At 45.6% G+C, this 12,590-nt stretch overlaps 1 protein-coding gene across 3 annotated transcripts in view; it reads left to right on the forward strand.

Moving 5' to 3' along the window:
* LOC101611180 (SH3 domain-binding glutamic acid-rich protein) overlaps positions 1-12,590 on the forward strand; it is a 42,946-nt gene that overhangs the window by 20,167 nt on the left and 10,189 nt on the right. For all 3 annotated transcript variants that reach the window (XM_045149888.1, XM_045149891.1, XM_045149889.1), the window contains exons 4-5: positions 7,270-7,350; positions 7,837-7,929. In XM_045149888.1, coding sequence (XP_045005823.1) covers positions 7,270-7,350; positions 7,837-7,929 — 174 coding nt within the window. The remainder of the gene's footprint in view (positions 1-7,269; positions 7,351-7,836; positions 7,930-12,590) is intronic.

Here is a 12,590-nt window from a genome sequence, read left to right on the forward strand (position 1 = left end):
GGCATCACACTGGGTTTTGTGTACAGGCCCGTTTCTTAGTGGGGAAACTCAGGCCGCTTGTATGCAAAGGCTGAGAAGGAGAGGTGAGGAGCGCGAGAGCAAACAGAAGCGGGAGCGTGACTTTCTTGGGTTCCATGTGGCTGAAGTGAGGGGAAGGAGGGCGGGAAGTGGGGGTGCCGGTGCGCCGCCCGCGGGTGGCATGGAATCAAGGTCCTGCCTTCTGAACGGTCGGGGTTTGTATGTGTTTTAGGAAGAGGAGTGCAGCAATCTTATTTTGTTGTTACAAAAGGAAACGGTGGGCTGGGGAGATGGCTTGGTAGATAAAGCTGGGCACTGGCATGCACACATGCAATGCCAGTGTACTGCAGGTGAGGGGGGCGCGAGAATGTACCCTTTCCCTCTTTGCAGCAAATCCCAGGAATCTTCTTGCACTTTGAAATGTTCTTCATTATGATTGCTGCTGTTGTCGCATTATGGGGTTTCAGGTGTCTCTGACAATCTTTTTTTTTTTGGCAAATGCCCTTGCTACATCGATACACCAGAACTGATACTCACTTCTCTATTGTTATTTTTTGCTTCTAATATAGCATAAATCTGATTATAATCTCATGATGGTCATTTGGTTTATGTACTGTTCTGTTAAGTTAATATGCTACAGTTTTCTTTCTGTCTTTCTTTTTTTTTCTTTTTGCAAGCAGAGAGAGACCTCTTGCCACTGCAAACAAACTCTAGACATATGTGCCACTTTGTGCAACTGGCTTTACATGGTTTCTAGGGAGTTGAACCTGGGCCCTCAGGCTTTGCAAGCAAGTGCCTTTAATGGTTGAGCCAGTGCTCCAGTCCTATTCACCATTAAAAAAAATACAAAGCTCTGTAGTGCTCACTGTAGTGACCGTCATCAGGAAGTAGTGTTATTATTATTTTTTGGTGTGTGTGTGAGAGACAGGGAGAGAGAGCGAGAGAGCGAGAGAGACAGAGAGAGAGGGGGGGGGGGGGAACACCTGTGTTCCATGGTGCACACCTGGAGGTCAGAGGACAACTTCCTTGCTTTCTGCCTCAGGTGGGGCAGGGTCTCTTGTTGTTTAGCACTGCAGGCTAGCTGGCCTGTGGACTTCTGGAAAGTTCTCTCGACTCCACCTCCCTTCTCCCCTAGGCATGCTGGGATTTTAGATGCCTGCCACAGCATGTAGCTTTTTATGTGGGTTCTGGGAATCAGAATTCAGGAATTCAGGAACTCACTCTGCATGGCAGATCTTTTACCCACTGAGTCGCTTCCCTGGATATTTGCTGAGGAGAAATTCCTGGTATATTTGAGTGAGATCAACAGAAGCACACATGAATTTGAAACATGCCTCCAAATTGTGCTCTGAGAGGATTACACCATTTATTCTGCTGTGCCCCTGATGTACCAGCCTTCCTCTGCTTTTCAGTGGTGAGCATGTCTAGTGTCCTTAATCTTAAGATCAGTAATCTGCTTTAAAAAATTGTTTATGATTTTATTGTGCTATGAAGGAAATTTGCTATGAAAACCATCATGTCTAAGTGCATACCAAATTTTTGTTTGCTTTTTTTTTTTTCAAGGTAGGGTCTTGCTCTAGCCCTTGGCTATCCTGGAAATCACTATGTAGTCTCAGGGTGGCCTCGAGCTCTGCCTCCCGAGTGCTGGAATTAAAGGTGTGCACCAACACTCCGGGCTTGTTTATTTTTAAAAAAAAACATCTTCATTGGAATGTATTTTACCTACCCCACTGCTCATCTGTTTCAAGTGTGTAATTCCATAGCTGTTCACTATGTCCCTGTGTTGTGTAACCATCACTACTACCTGTTTCCAGAATGTCTTCACCACCCCAAGGGAAGCCAGTACAACCTCTCACTCACTAATCCAGCCACTCCCAGACCTGTGGAACCTCCTAACATATTTGCCTTCTCTACAGATCACCTCTACGGGACACTTCGTAAATGCTCCTCTGCGACTGGCGCCATTCACTAGGCACAGTGCTGTCGAGGGTCTCCGTGTTGTGGCACATCGGGACTTTGCTCTGTGTACGAATGCCACGTTTTACTCAGCCATGCGTCATTGCATGGGCGTTTGGGTCGTTTCCACATTGCTTTTGTGAACAGTGCTTTTGTGACAGTTTGCTTATCTTTTGCTGAGTTTTCTCTTCAGAGTCATTGTGTTGGCCGATGTCACTCAGTCCTTGTCTCTCAGTCTCTGTCTTTCATTCTCTGCCTTACAGGTTTAGCTAAAAGCTCAGCTTAGGAGGTTCGCCATGAGCTCCATCCTGGGACTACATAGCCTGGGCTACAGTGAGACCCTACCTAGAAAAACAAACAAACAAACAAACAAACAACAACAAAAAAGGAGGAGGAGGAGGAGAAGGAGAAGAAGAAAAGTTCAGTTACCTGAGTTCTATTCCAGACCCACCAATCTCAGATTACCAGCGGCTCTGGTTTATAAAGATTCTTTTGTTAATTCCTGACCGTACTCCTGTTTAGTGAGTTCTGTGCTGGAGACTCGTGGGACAATGTCAAGTGTGTGACTGTCCAAATCAAAGCTGGTGTCGTACTTGGTGTAAAGAACTGGGGCATCACAGGGAGGTAGTAGGGCTGTCATGCCCAGTTCTCCATGCCCCCAGTGACCACCAAGGAGAACCAGACACGTGTGCATGGGCAAGGAGCTTTATTTCGGGCTTAAGCTCGGTCCCTTGACTTCACCAGTGCAGTGGATCCGTGCAAGAGCCCCGAGTAGTGGGAGGGCAGGGTTTTTATAGGTATATGAACATAGGAGAAGGGGATGGGTACATGATTGGTTGATTTAAACAGTAACTGCACTTGTACTCTTCTGGTTGGCTTAGGATTTTGGTGGGCAAAGTTGGCGGGCTGGGTCTAGGGGAATTGAACTTATCTATGACTACAGGAACATATGGCGTAGTCAGTTTCCACTAACTGTTAAACTCACCCTTACCAGAAGATAAAAAAACTTAGATCTTGCCGGGAAACAGAAACTTAGGCCTACCTAGGACTCTGAAGCCTGTCGTGGCGTCCATCTGGTTCCTGAGTCCTTCAAAGGCCACATGTTCTCTTCTCCATTCCTCTTTTACTATGTTTTCAACTCTACACCCATCTTTCTACCCATCTATCTCTGCCAGGAAGACCTTATATAGGTTTGTATTTTTAATGCAAAATTGTTACCATATATGATAGAATGTCCTATAACTTACTAATCATCTCCAGCAGTAGCAACAACAGCATCCCTAGATGCCTCTGAACCTTAATAGACTCTGCGAGACTCCAGGTAGCACTCTAGCCACGAGCCCTCTGTAATGCATGTGACAGCATTTAATAAATGCCAAGGGGAAAAAAAAAAACAAAAAACATACAGATGAGTGGACCACTAGGCTGAAAAGCTTGAATTGAGTGCTCTAGGTCACAAGGCTCATAAGTTGTTGACTTAGAAGTTGAAGCCATTGTTTCAGAGTTTCAGACCAGATATGATACCAACGTCCTTTTCATGCTCTTGTGTTTAAGGGTAGTGCATGTGTAGAAATTATCTACCCTTCAGGTCACCACAAGTTAAAAAAAAAAAAGAAAACACCTATTTGCCATATATGGAAGTGACTCATGCCAATATCTTACTCTAACTCATACTTGGAAGGTCACATTAACCATCACAGATACAAAGCCAGTGAAGCACTCTGGAAAGATTAAACACTCTTCAAATTGGATTTAAGTGGGGGCACATTTGTTTAGGCATCTCACCTGTGAAGGAAAACAGCCATATGTTCTGAGCTTGACCCACACCCATCTGTGCGTCTCTCTCAGCCTCTGCTGTGTCCCATGCATCTCACCATCATCTATAGCACCCTGGAACCTAGTCTCTGACTGCACCTTATCCCCACTGAGCGACCTGTGTCCATCCCTCACTCCCTGCTACCTCCCTGAGCCTCAGCAAGCCATCATTTTCTTGGTTTCCATGAGATTGAGTTTTTTAAAATTTCCCATATGAGTGAGATCATGAAGTATGTCTCACGGTGTCTGGTTTAGTTCAGTTAACACAGTGATGTCCACTGCTCTTCTATGACCTCAGTCCTTCGACCGTGCCCTGATTTGTGTGTAGTGATGTCAGATGTCATATGTCATGAGATTCTTCTTATGTGATGGAGAGGGGTAGATATGGGATGATAAAACCTGGTCTAGAGAGATCTTAGAGGCCATGTCGCCCAGTGTCTACTCCTCCCAGAGGAGGGACTTGGAGTGGCAGGGGCTTAAGGAATTTGTATGGATATAACCCACCAAGTGACGTGCGGAGGTAGGACCTCCTAGCAATACTGTCAGCGTTGCTGGGGCTGGCAGGTGTTTATGCATGCACACAGGGAAAGTACTTCAAGTATCCTTGGAAAGACAGACACTTGATGGATGGAAATGATACGACGTGTTGCAGTATCATGTTGTCGTAAACAACATTGTGGAGGCATGTCGGCAAGGAAATCTAATCTTGCCTAAGCTAAAGATAGACACTCGACAATTATGCAGAAAAATGTGTGCTTATAAAATGGAATTAAGGATCATATGTAGTACTGTTGCTGTAGATGTTTCCATGTCTTGGACAGGCTGGTTTTCCCAGAGGGCTTGGTAAGGAAGCATTTGTACCATAAAGATCATCTGAGTGCTTCAGAGCATCTTGTCACAGCTCAGGCAATGAATATCACTCCTAAGATGACATCCCAGGCAAGGCCTTGGATGCACAAACAATGTTTTCAATTATTCCCTGGCAAGAAGGTAGATTTTTATGAGAGCTATGCAAATAACTATGTGGCCATAAAAGGTAAAAAAAATATAATCCAACTCAATAAGCAGATTCAGTGAGAATTTTTGAGTTCTGAAGAGGTCAAGCAGAGGATTATTATTATTATTATTATTTTTGTTTTTTTTTGAGGTAGGGTCTTGCTCTAGCAGGGGCTGACCTGGAATTCATTTGGCAGTCTCAGGATGGTGTCAAACTCACGGCAATCCTCCTAGCTCTGCCTCCTGAGTACTGGGATTAAAGGCGTGTGTCACCATGCCCTGCAAGCAGGAGAATATTATGTATAAGTTCATTTCAATTTGCAAAATCATAATTGATGACATTGTTATGATCTATAAAAAGCTGGAGGAACAATCTAGGACTTTTCTAAATCTCCAGAATGCCAGCAGGGGCTGGAGAGATGCCTTGGTGGTTAAGGCGTTTGCCTGCAAAACCAAAGGACTCTGGTTCAATTCCCCAGGACCCATGTTAGCCAGTTGCACAAGGAGGCACACACATCTGGAATTTGTTTGCAGTGGCTGGATGCCCTGGTGTGTCCATTCTTTCTCTTTGCCTCTTTCTCTCTCTCAAATAAATAAATAAATTAAGTATATTATAAAAAATAATGCCAGCAATATTCCAAGCAAAAACTAGCATCTCTTCTCCCCAGTTCATTTGGTCTTGTGTAATTAACACTTTTTTTTTTTTTTTTTGGTTTTTCGAGGTAGGGTCTCACTCTGGTTCAGGCTGACCTGGAATTCACTATGGAGTCTCAGGGTGGCCTGGAACTCACGGTGATCCTCCTCCCTCTGCCTCCCGAGTGCTGGGATTAAAGGTGTGCGCCACCATGCCCGGCTTTAATGAACACTTTTTAAATAGTCTGTATTTTGATCTTCACGTATGCTGGTAAATTAGTCTACCATGAGCTGCAGCTTGGTCAGCTCTGTACTGCAAACCATGTGAATAGTTAAAGCCTAGCCGGATTAAAAGTCTAGATAGTAATAAACAATATGAAGACCTAGAACTGTAGATTCGAGAAAGAATGTACAAAATTTTGTCCATATTGAAAGGTCAAAAATTATATAACAGGCTGGGTGTGGTGGCGCACGCCTTTAATCCCAGCACTCGGGAGGCAGAGGTAAGAATTGCTGTGAGTTCAAGCCCACCCTGAGACTCCATAGTGAATTTCAGGTTAGCTTGGGCTAGAGTGAGAGATTACTGTTATCCCTATGGGAGGATTGTGAGTCCCAGGTCAGCTGGGCTACAATAGTGAGACTCATCTCAAACACAAAAAACAAAATATAAGAAAAAAAATATATAAGAAAAGTAAGTCAGAAATGATCAAACATGGAAATGATTACCTGAACAGCACATGCATGTGGTTAAAAACAACAGCAACAAAAAAAACCAAATGAATAAACAAACAAAAACTCATGAAAACCATGCTGTCCTTTCTGGAAGTGGGGAAATGGAAAGGAAATAACAAGTGAAATTCCATTTCCCTGGACATGTCAGTGCACATTCAAAAGATAGTTGTCTTCCCTGGCAACAAGGATAAAGAAAAGGGCCCATTCTCAAATTACTGTGGGATCTGAATTGCTCTAAGTGTTTGGAGAAGGAACCTAAAATCACCCTCATTGTTTATTCACTGTATTATTGTGGAGTCATACACTTCCAGCAACTGGAAAATGTTTGAGTGAATTATTATATACTTTATATATGTATATATATACATATATATATTTTTTGAGGTAGGGTCTCACTCTAGCTTAGGCTGACCTTGAATTCACTATGTAGTCTCAGGCATCAAACTCATGGCGATCCTCTTACCTCTGCCTCCCAAGTGCTGAGATTAAAGGTGTGTGCCACCACGCCCGGCCATATACTTAATATTAAGTGACGTTAAAGAGAATGGAGAAATGTCCATGGGGCCGGGCATGGTGGTGCATGCCTTTCATCCCAGCACTTGGGAGGATCACTGAGTTTGAAGCCACCCTGAGACTTCATGGTATTTTAGACTGAAATGACGCATAGTAGGTTCTCACTTTTATTTCAAAATGCACAGAAGAAAGAGGAGAGTAATGCCCTTTCTCATCCCAGGATGGAGTTGGGAATCTCTGGACTATTAAACGTGGCCGTATGTGAGGGGCTGTGGAGGGGATGTGTAAGGCTTCGTTTGTTGGCATGAGCCTGTGTACCGTTTGTTCATTGTAAAGAGAACCTGGTGTTGCAGAAGGCTGGGAACCATTTGTAAGGTAAAAGAGTATCAGGTGGGGTGTGGAGACCCGAGTTTGTCCACAAGGTTTTGTTTTTCTGTCCTTGTCACTACAGTGTGGGTGATAATAACCGTTCTGCCTATGTGGACCCCAGTGTTGCTCTGAGTAAAATCTGGGCTGAGCCCAAGTATAATACGATTGATTGGTTAAAAGTTATTGAATTGTAAGATGTCTTTGTGAATTCTCAACTATTCTTGATTTATATGACAGGTGACGAAGTCACCCGAGGAAGAGACTTCCCTTCCTAATGGAGACGTAGCGGGGGAGCTGGAGGGCACCAGCGCCACGGAGGTAAGGGCTGGTGTCAAGAACCAGGCTTCTGCATGCCAGGATCTTCAGGATGTGTGGGTGTAACCATTCTCTCTGTTTATCTGTCTACCTGTGTAGGTGTCTGCTTACCTATTATCTATCATCTATCTGTCTGTCTGTCTATCTATCATCTAATCTGTTATCTGTCTTTCTATCTACCTATCATATATTTATCCATCATCCATCCATCCATCCAGTCTGTCTTCCTACCTGCTTTATTTATCTCGTCACCTCCTTGCGTCTGTCACCTTTGCAAGCCTAAGTGGGCAGCTTGTCGCTGCAGCATGCAGTCAGTGGGTGGGTTTGGGGTCTGGGGAGCCTGTGCTCGCACAGCCACATGGCCTTGTGACTAGGAGGCTTCACTTACATGCCGGGATTTACACGAGACAGCCGTGGCAGGTGTCACTTGCTTTTTCCTTAAAAGCTTACCGAGGGTCAGTGATGCCCTGGGCTTCTTTTTATGACCAGGGAGCGGAGAAGGCCGAAGAAGGTGGAGAAAATGAGGCACAAAAAGGAGGTGATGAGGACTCTGGCAATCCCCCCGAAACACAAGAGAAGAATGTGAGTGCTTGCTTTCTTTACTTCCGCGGGAGTTTTGTTGGATTCCGATCTGGTTTTCATGTACTGGGCTTCCATAAAGTGTTCTGGGCCCGAAGCACGAGGAAGGAGGTAGCGGCTGAGAGCCTAGCCCGAGGAGGCAGGCATTTTCTCCCTGGGTTATCCACTGTGGTCCAGGGCTAGAGAGCGATGGGGGAGCCAGAGGAAGGACCCTGAGCTCGCTGGTGGGAGCCAGTGAGTGCAGGTTTCAGTCAATGCTGCCATGTTGCTGGCGGTAGGTTAGGTTCACATTCTTTTTATTTTTTGGTTTTTCTAGGTAGGGTCTCACTCTGGTCCAGTCTAACCTGGAATTCACTATGTAGTCTCAGGGTGGCCTTGAACTCAGCGATCCTCCTACCTGTGCCTCCCGAGTGCTGGGATTAAAGGCATTCGCCACCATGCCCGGCTCACATTTTTTAAAAAAATATTTTTATTTATTTATTTGACAGAGAAAGAGGGAGAGAGAAAGAGAGAGAGAGAGCATGGGTGCGCCAGGGCCTCCAGCCACTGCAAACGAACTCCAGTTGCATGCGCCTCCTTGTGCATCTGGCTAACATAGGTCCTGGGGAATCGAACCTGGGTCCTTTTGGCTTTGCAGGCAAATGCGTTAGCTGCTAAGCCATTCCTCTCCCAGCCCATAGGTTCACATTCTTGTTCAAAGGTCTGACTTCAGTCCTGAGTGCGGCTCACTCCTGCAGCCATATGTCTAGGGAAACAGAGCCAAGGGTGGAGTTCAAGTCCATGCAGGAGACCAGCAGAACCAGCGAGTCCCAGGCAGAGAGAGCCCAATCCTAAAGAAGTTTCTTTCTGTGGAGGGGCGCCAAGGTGTGTGGGGTTCTGGAAGCACCAAGCAGGACAGTGGGGGCGGGCGGACCACTTAAGGAACTGCGAGCATGTGGCTGGAAGGCCAGGCCGGGGACGCGTGGGTGCTGTTCGTGGATGGAGTTTCCCTGTGGGAGACTTGCAGTGGGCATGCCATGAGAGCGTTACAGAGTGGTGGGAAACATGGCGCCTTGTTCGGGTTTGTGTTTGGCTTCTTCTTTTTTTTTTTTTTTTAAAATTATTTATTTATTTATTTGAGAGTGACAGACACAGAGAGAAAGACAGATAGAGGGAGAGAGAGAGAATGGGCGCGCCAGGGCCTCCAGCCTCCGCAAACGAACTCCAGATGCGTGCGCCCCCTTGTGCATCTGGCTAACGTGGGACCTGGGGAACCGAGCCTCGAACCAGGGTCCTTAGGCTTCACAGGCAAGCGCTTAACCACTAAGCCATCTTTCCAGCCCTGTGTTTGGCTTCTTATCAAGGTAAAATAGTGTTGGGCTGGACAGGTTGCTTAGCGGTTAAGGCGCTTGACTGCAAAACTGAAGGACCCTGGTTCAATTCCCCAGTGCCCACGTAAGCCAGTTGCAATAGGTGGCTCATGCGCCTGGAGTTCATAGGCAGAGGCTAAAGGCCCTGGCATGCCCATTTGCCTCTCTCTCTCTCAAAACAAACAGAGTAAATTAAAAAGAAATAATTTTAACTAAAAAGATAAAGTCACATTGTGTCCTACCGAGACTCCTCCAGCCCTTGGCGAGATGATGACAGTCTTGCCCCATCTACTTCTTCCAAAACCGAGGAAAGTCCCTTTTCCAAAGGCAGACATGGGAGCTTGTTCCAAAGAGCCTGTGTGTCCGAGGCACAGGGCCCCTCTGGCTCTCTCCTGCCAGCCTCTCAGGCCATGCTGGTGGCCTCGGCTTGCTCCTCACCTGCCACCGCCAACACTCACCACCCCCGACACCTGCCCTTGGTTCTGGCCCCGTGCCATGCCAGTGGCCTGAGGCCTGGCCAAGGTCCCCAAAATAGCTGCGGTGGAAGGTCTGAGACTTCCCAGGCTTCCCCGTGGTGTCCTGTTCAGAGGAGCCGTAGGGGATCACTGGGCCCTATGCTGCCTGGCCAGGGGATTAGTTTCTTTAAAAAAAAGTCTTTTTGAGGCCAGGCATGGTGGCACACACCTTTAATCCCAGTGCTCAGGAGATAGAATGTATTAGTCAGGGTTCTCTAGAGGAACAGAACTGCTAGAATGAATTATTTTAAAAAGGGACCTTATTGGATCAATTTACGGTAGTCCAATAGCAGTTGCAGGCCCGAGAATCAAGGAACCCCGTAGCTGCTCAGTACGTGTGGCCAGAAGCCTCCTTAGTCCCAATCCGGCACTGAAGGCCTGGAAGCTTCCTGAGGAGCTGCTGGTTTCGATCCATGTGGGTCTTCAGTTGATGCTGGTCTTCAGTCTGCACTGGACTTCAATCCACACTGGAAGGTGGCAAGCAGCTCCGGCAGCCAAGTGGAAGGAAGGAAGGGAGGGAGGAAGGAAGAGAAGGAGGAAGGAAAGAAGGAAGAAAGGAAGGAAGGAAGGAAAGAAGGAAGAAAAGAAGGGAGGAAGGGGTTCTTTTCACCCAGAGCTTCCTTATATAAAGTCCCCCTCTGAGAGGGGCTGCCCTCGGTGGGAAGGATTCACTCTGGGGGAAGGACTTCCTCCTTCAGTTAATCCTTCCTGGAAGCAACCTCAGAGACCCACCCGAAAGGGATTTCCGTGGACTACTAAACAGATCAAGTTGACAACACCTAAACTATCATATGGAGGTAAGAGGATTGCCGTGAGTTCAAGGCCACCCTGAGACTACATAGTGAATTCCAGGTCAGCCTGGCCTAGAATGAGACCTTACCTTGAAAAACAAAACAAACAAACAAAAAGTATTTTTTTTTTCTTTTGGCTTGGGGAGAGGGGAGACCTTTCTTCATGGTAAATAGTGAGCCGTCCATGCTTAGTAAATACCTCCCACCCGTACGCATGCATGTAATCCAAATTGAACTCAGTGAGTGGGTCAACCACAAAAAACAAAAACCAAAACAAACCTCCAAATAAGATATTAAAGTAGATGTGGGAATGAGTTGGGAAGAAGGGGTTCAGCATGAGGTGGTAGGGGGATGAAAGAAGGTATTGGGAAGTGAATAGGATCAAAATATACTATATACATGCATAAAATCTCAATAAATAAAAAAACATGAAAATTAAACAAAAATAGGGGCTCTGTGATTAAAGGTGCTTCCTTGCAAAGTCTGCCAGAACAGTTTTGATTCCTTAGAACCCACATAAAGCCAGATGCACAAAGTGGTGCATATTCTGGAGTTCCTTAAATCCAAGTATTCTTATGAACTGTGTACTTTTTTTAATATAATTTTTTAAAAAATTATTTATTTATTTATTTATTTGAGAGGGACAGACACAGAGAGAAAGACAGATAGAGGGAGAGAGAGAGAATGGGCACGCCAGGGCTTCCAGCCTCTGCAAACGAACTCCAGATCCGTGCGCCCCCTTGTGCATCTGGCTAACGTGGGACCTGGGGAACCGAGCCTCAAACCGGGGTGCGTAGGCTTCACAGGCAAGCGCTTAAACGCTAAGCCATCTCTCCAGCCCTGAACTGTGTACTTTTAAGAACGGGCTGGAGAAATGGGTTAGTGGTTGAGCTGCTTGCTACAGTGAGACCCTACCTTGAAAACTTGTATTTAAATATAATTTAATATTTAATTATATTAAAAATGTTTAAAAAATGGAGTCATCATTACTATTAGCCTGGAGAAGAGCAGGAGGACTTACAGAAATAACTTTAAGTCACAAACTCTACAGGTTAATGTAGCAGTTACAGAGGGACCTAACACCTTTTGTTCTTTTTTTGAGGTAGGGTCTCACTCTGGCTCAGGCTGACCTGGAATTCACTATGGAGTCTCAGGGTGGCCTCAAATTCACGGCAGTCCTCCTACCTCTGCCTCCCGAGTGCTGGGATTAAAGGTGTGCACCACTATGCCTGGCGATATCTTGATTTTAAAAGTAAAACTTCCAAGCTTAGCTCACAGAATCACACACTATCAAGACTAGGTGGAAGGGCTGGAGAGATGGCTTAGCGGTTAAGCACTTGCCTGTGAAGCCTAAAGACCCCGGTTCGAGGCTTGGTTCCCCAGGTCCCACATTAGCCAGATGCACATAGGGGCGCATGCGTCTGGAGTTCGTTTGCAGAGGCTGGAAGCCCTGGCGCGCCCATTCTCTCTCTCTCCCTCTATCTGTCTTTCTCTCTGTGTCTGTCACTCTCAAATAAATAAATAAATAAAAATTAAAAAAAAATGCTTTGTTACATATGCCTTTAAAAAAAAAAAAAAACTAGGTGGAAGCGTCAATGTCTTCTACGTCCCATATGTGACTCACTTTCATGACTAGCAAATACTTATGTTGACAAGAGATTTTTTTTTTTCAGATTTATTGTGACATGTATAGCCTTATATTTTTCTAATTTTTTTTTCTTTTTACTTATTTGTGAGACAGAATCAGAAAGAAAGAGAAAGAAAGACTGACTCCATATGGCCATGCTAGGGCCTCTTGCCACTGCGAACAAACTCCAGACATATGCATTCATATACACAGTTCTGTAATTTTGTCTAAACATTTATACTGTGGTTCCCAACAGCGCTAAGACCCTGCAGAGCCCCAAATAAGTAAGACACAGATTCTGTCCCCAAGGAGCATGCAGACCAGTCAGATAGATTAAAAAAAAATTGACTATTGTGGGAGCAGGTAACAGAGCCCCTAACTC

Source organism: Jaculus jaculus, chromosome 5 (genome assembly GCF_020740685.1).
Source record: "Jaculus jaculus isolate mJacJac1 chromosome 5, mJacJac1.mat.Y.cur, whole genome shotgun sequence".
Lineage (NCBI taxonomy): Eukaryota > Metazoa > Chordata > Mammalia > Rodentia > Dipodidae > Jaculus > Jaculus jaculus.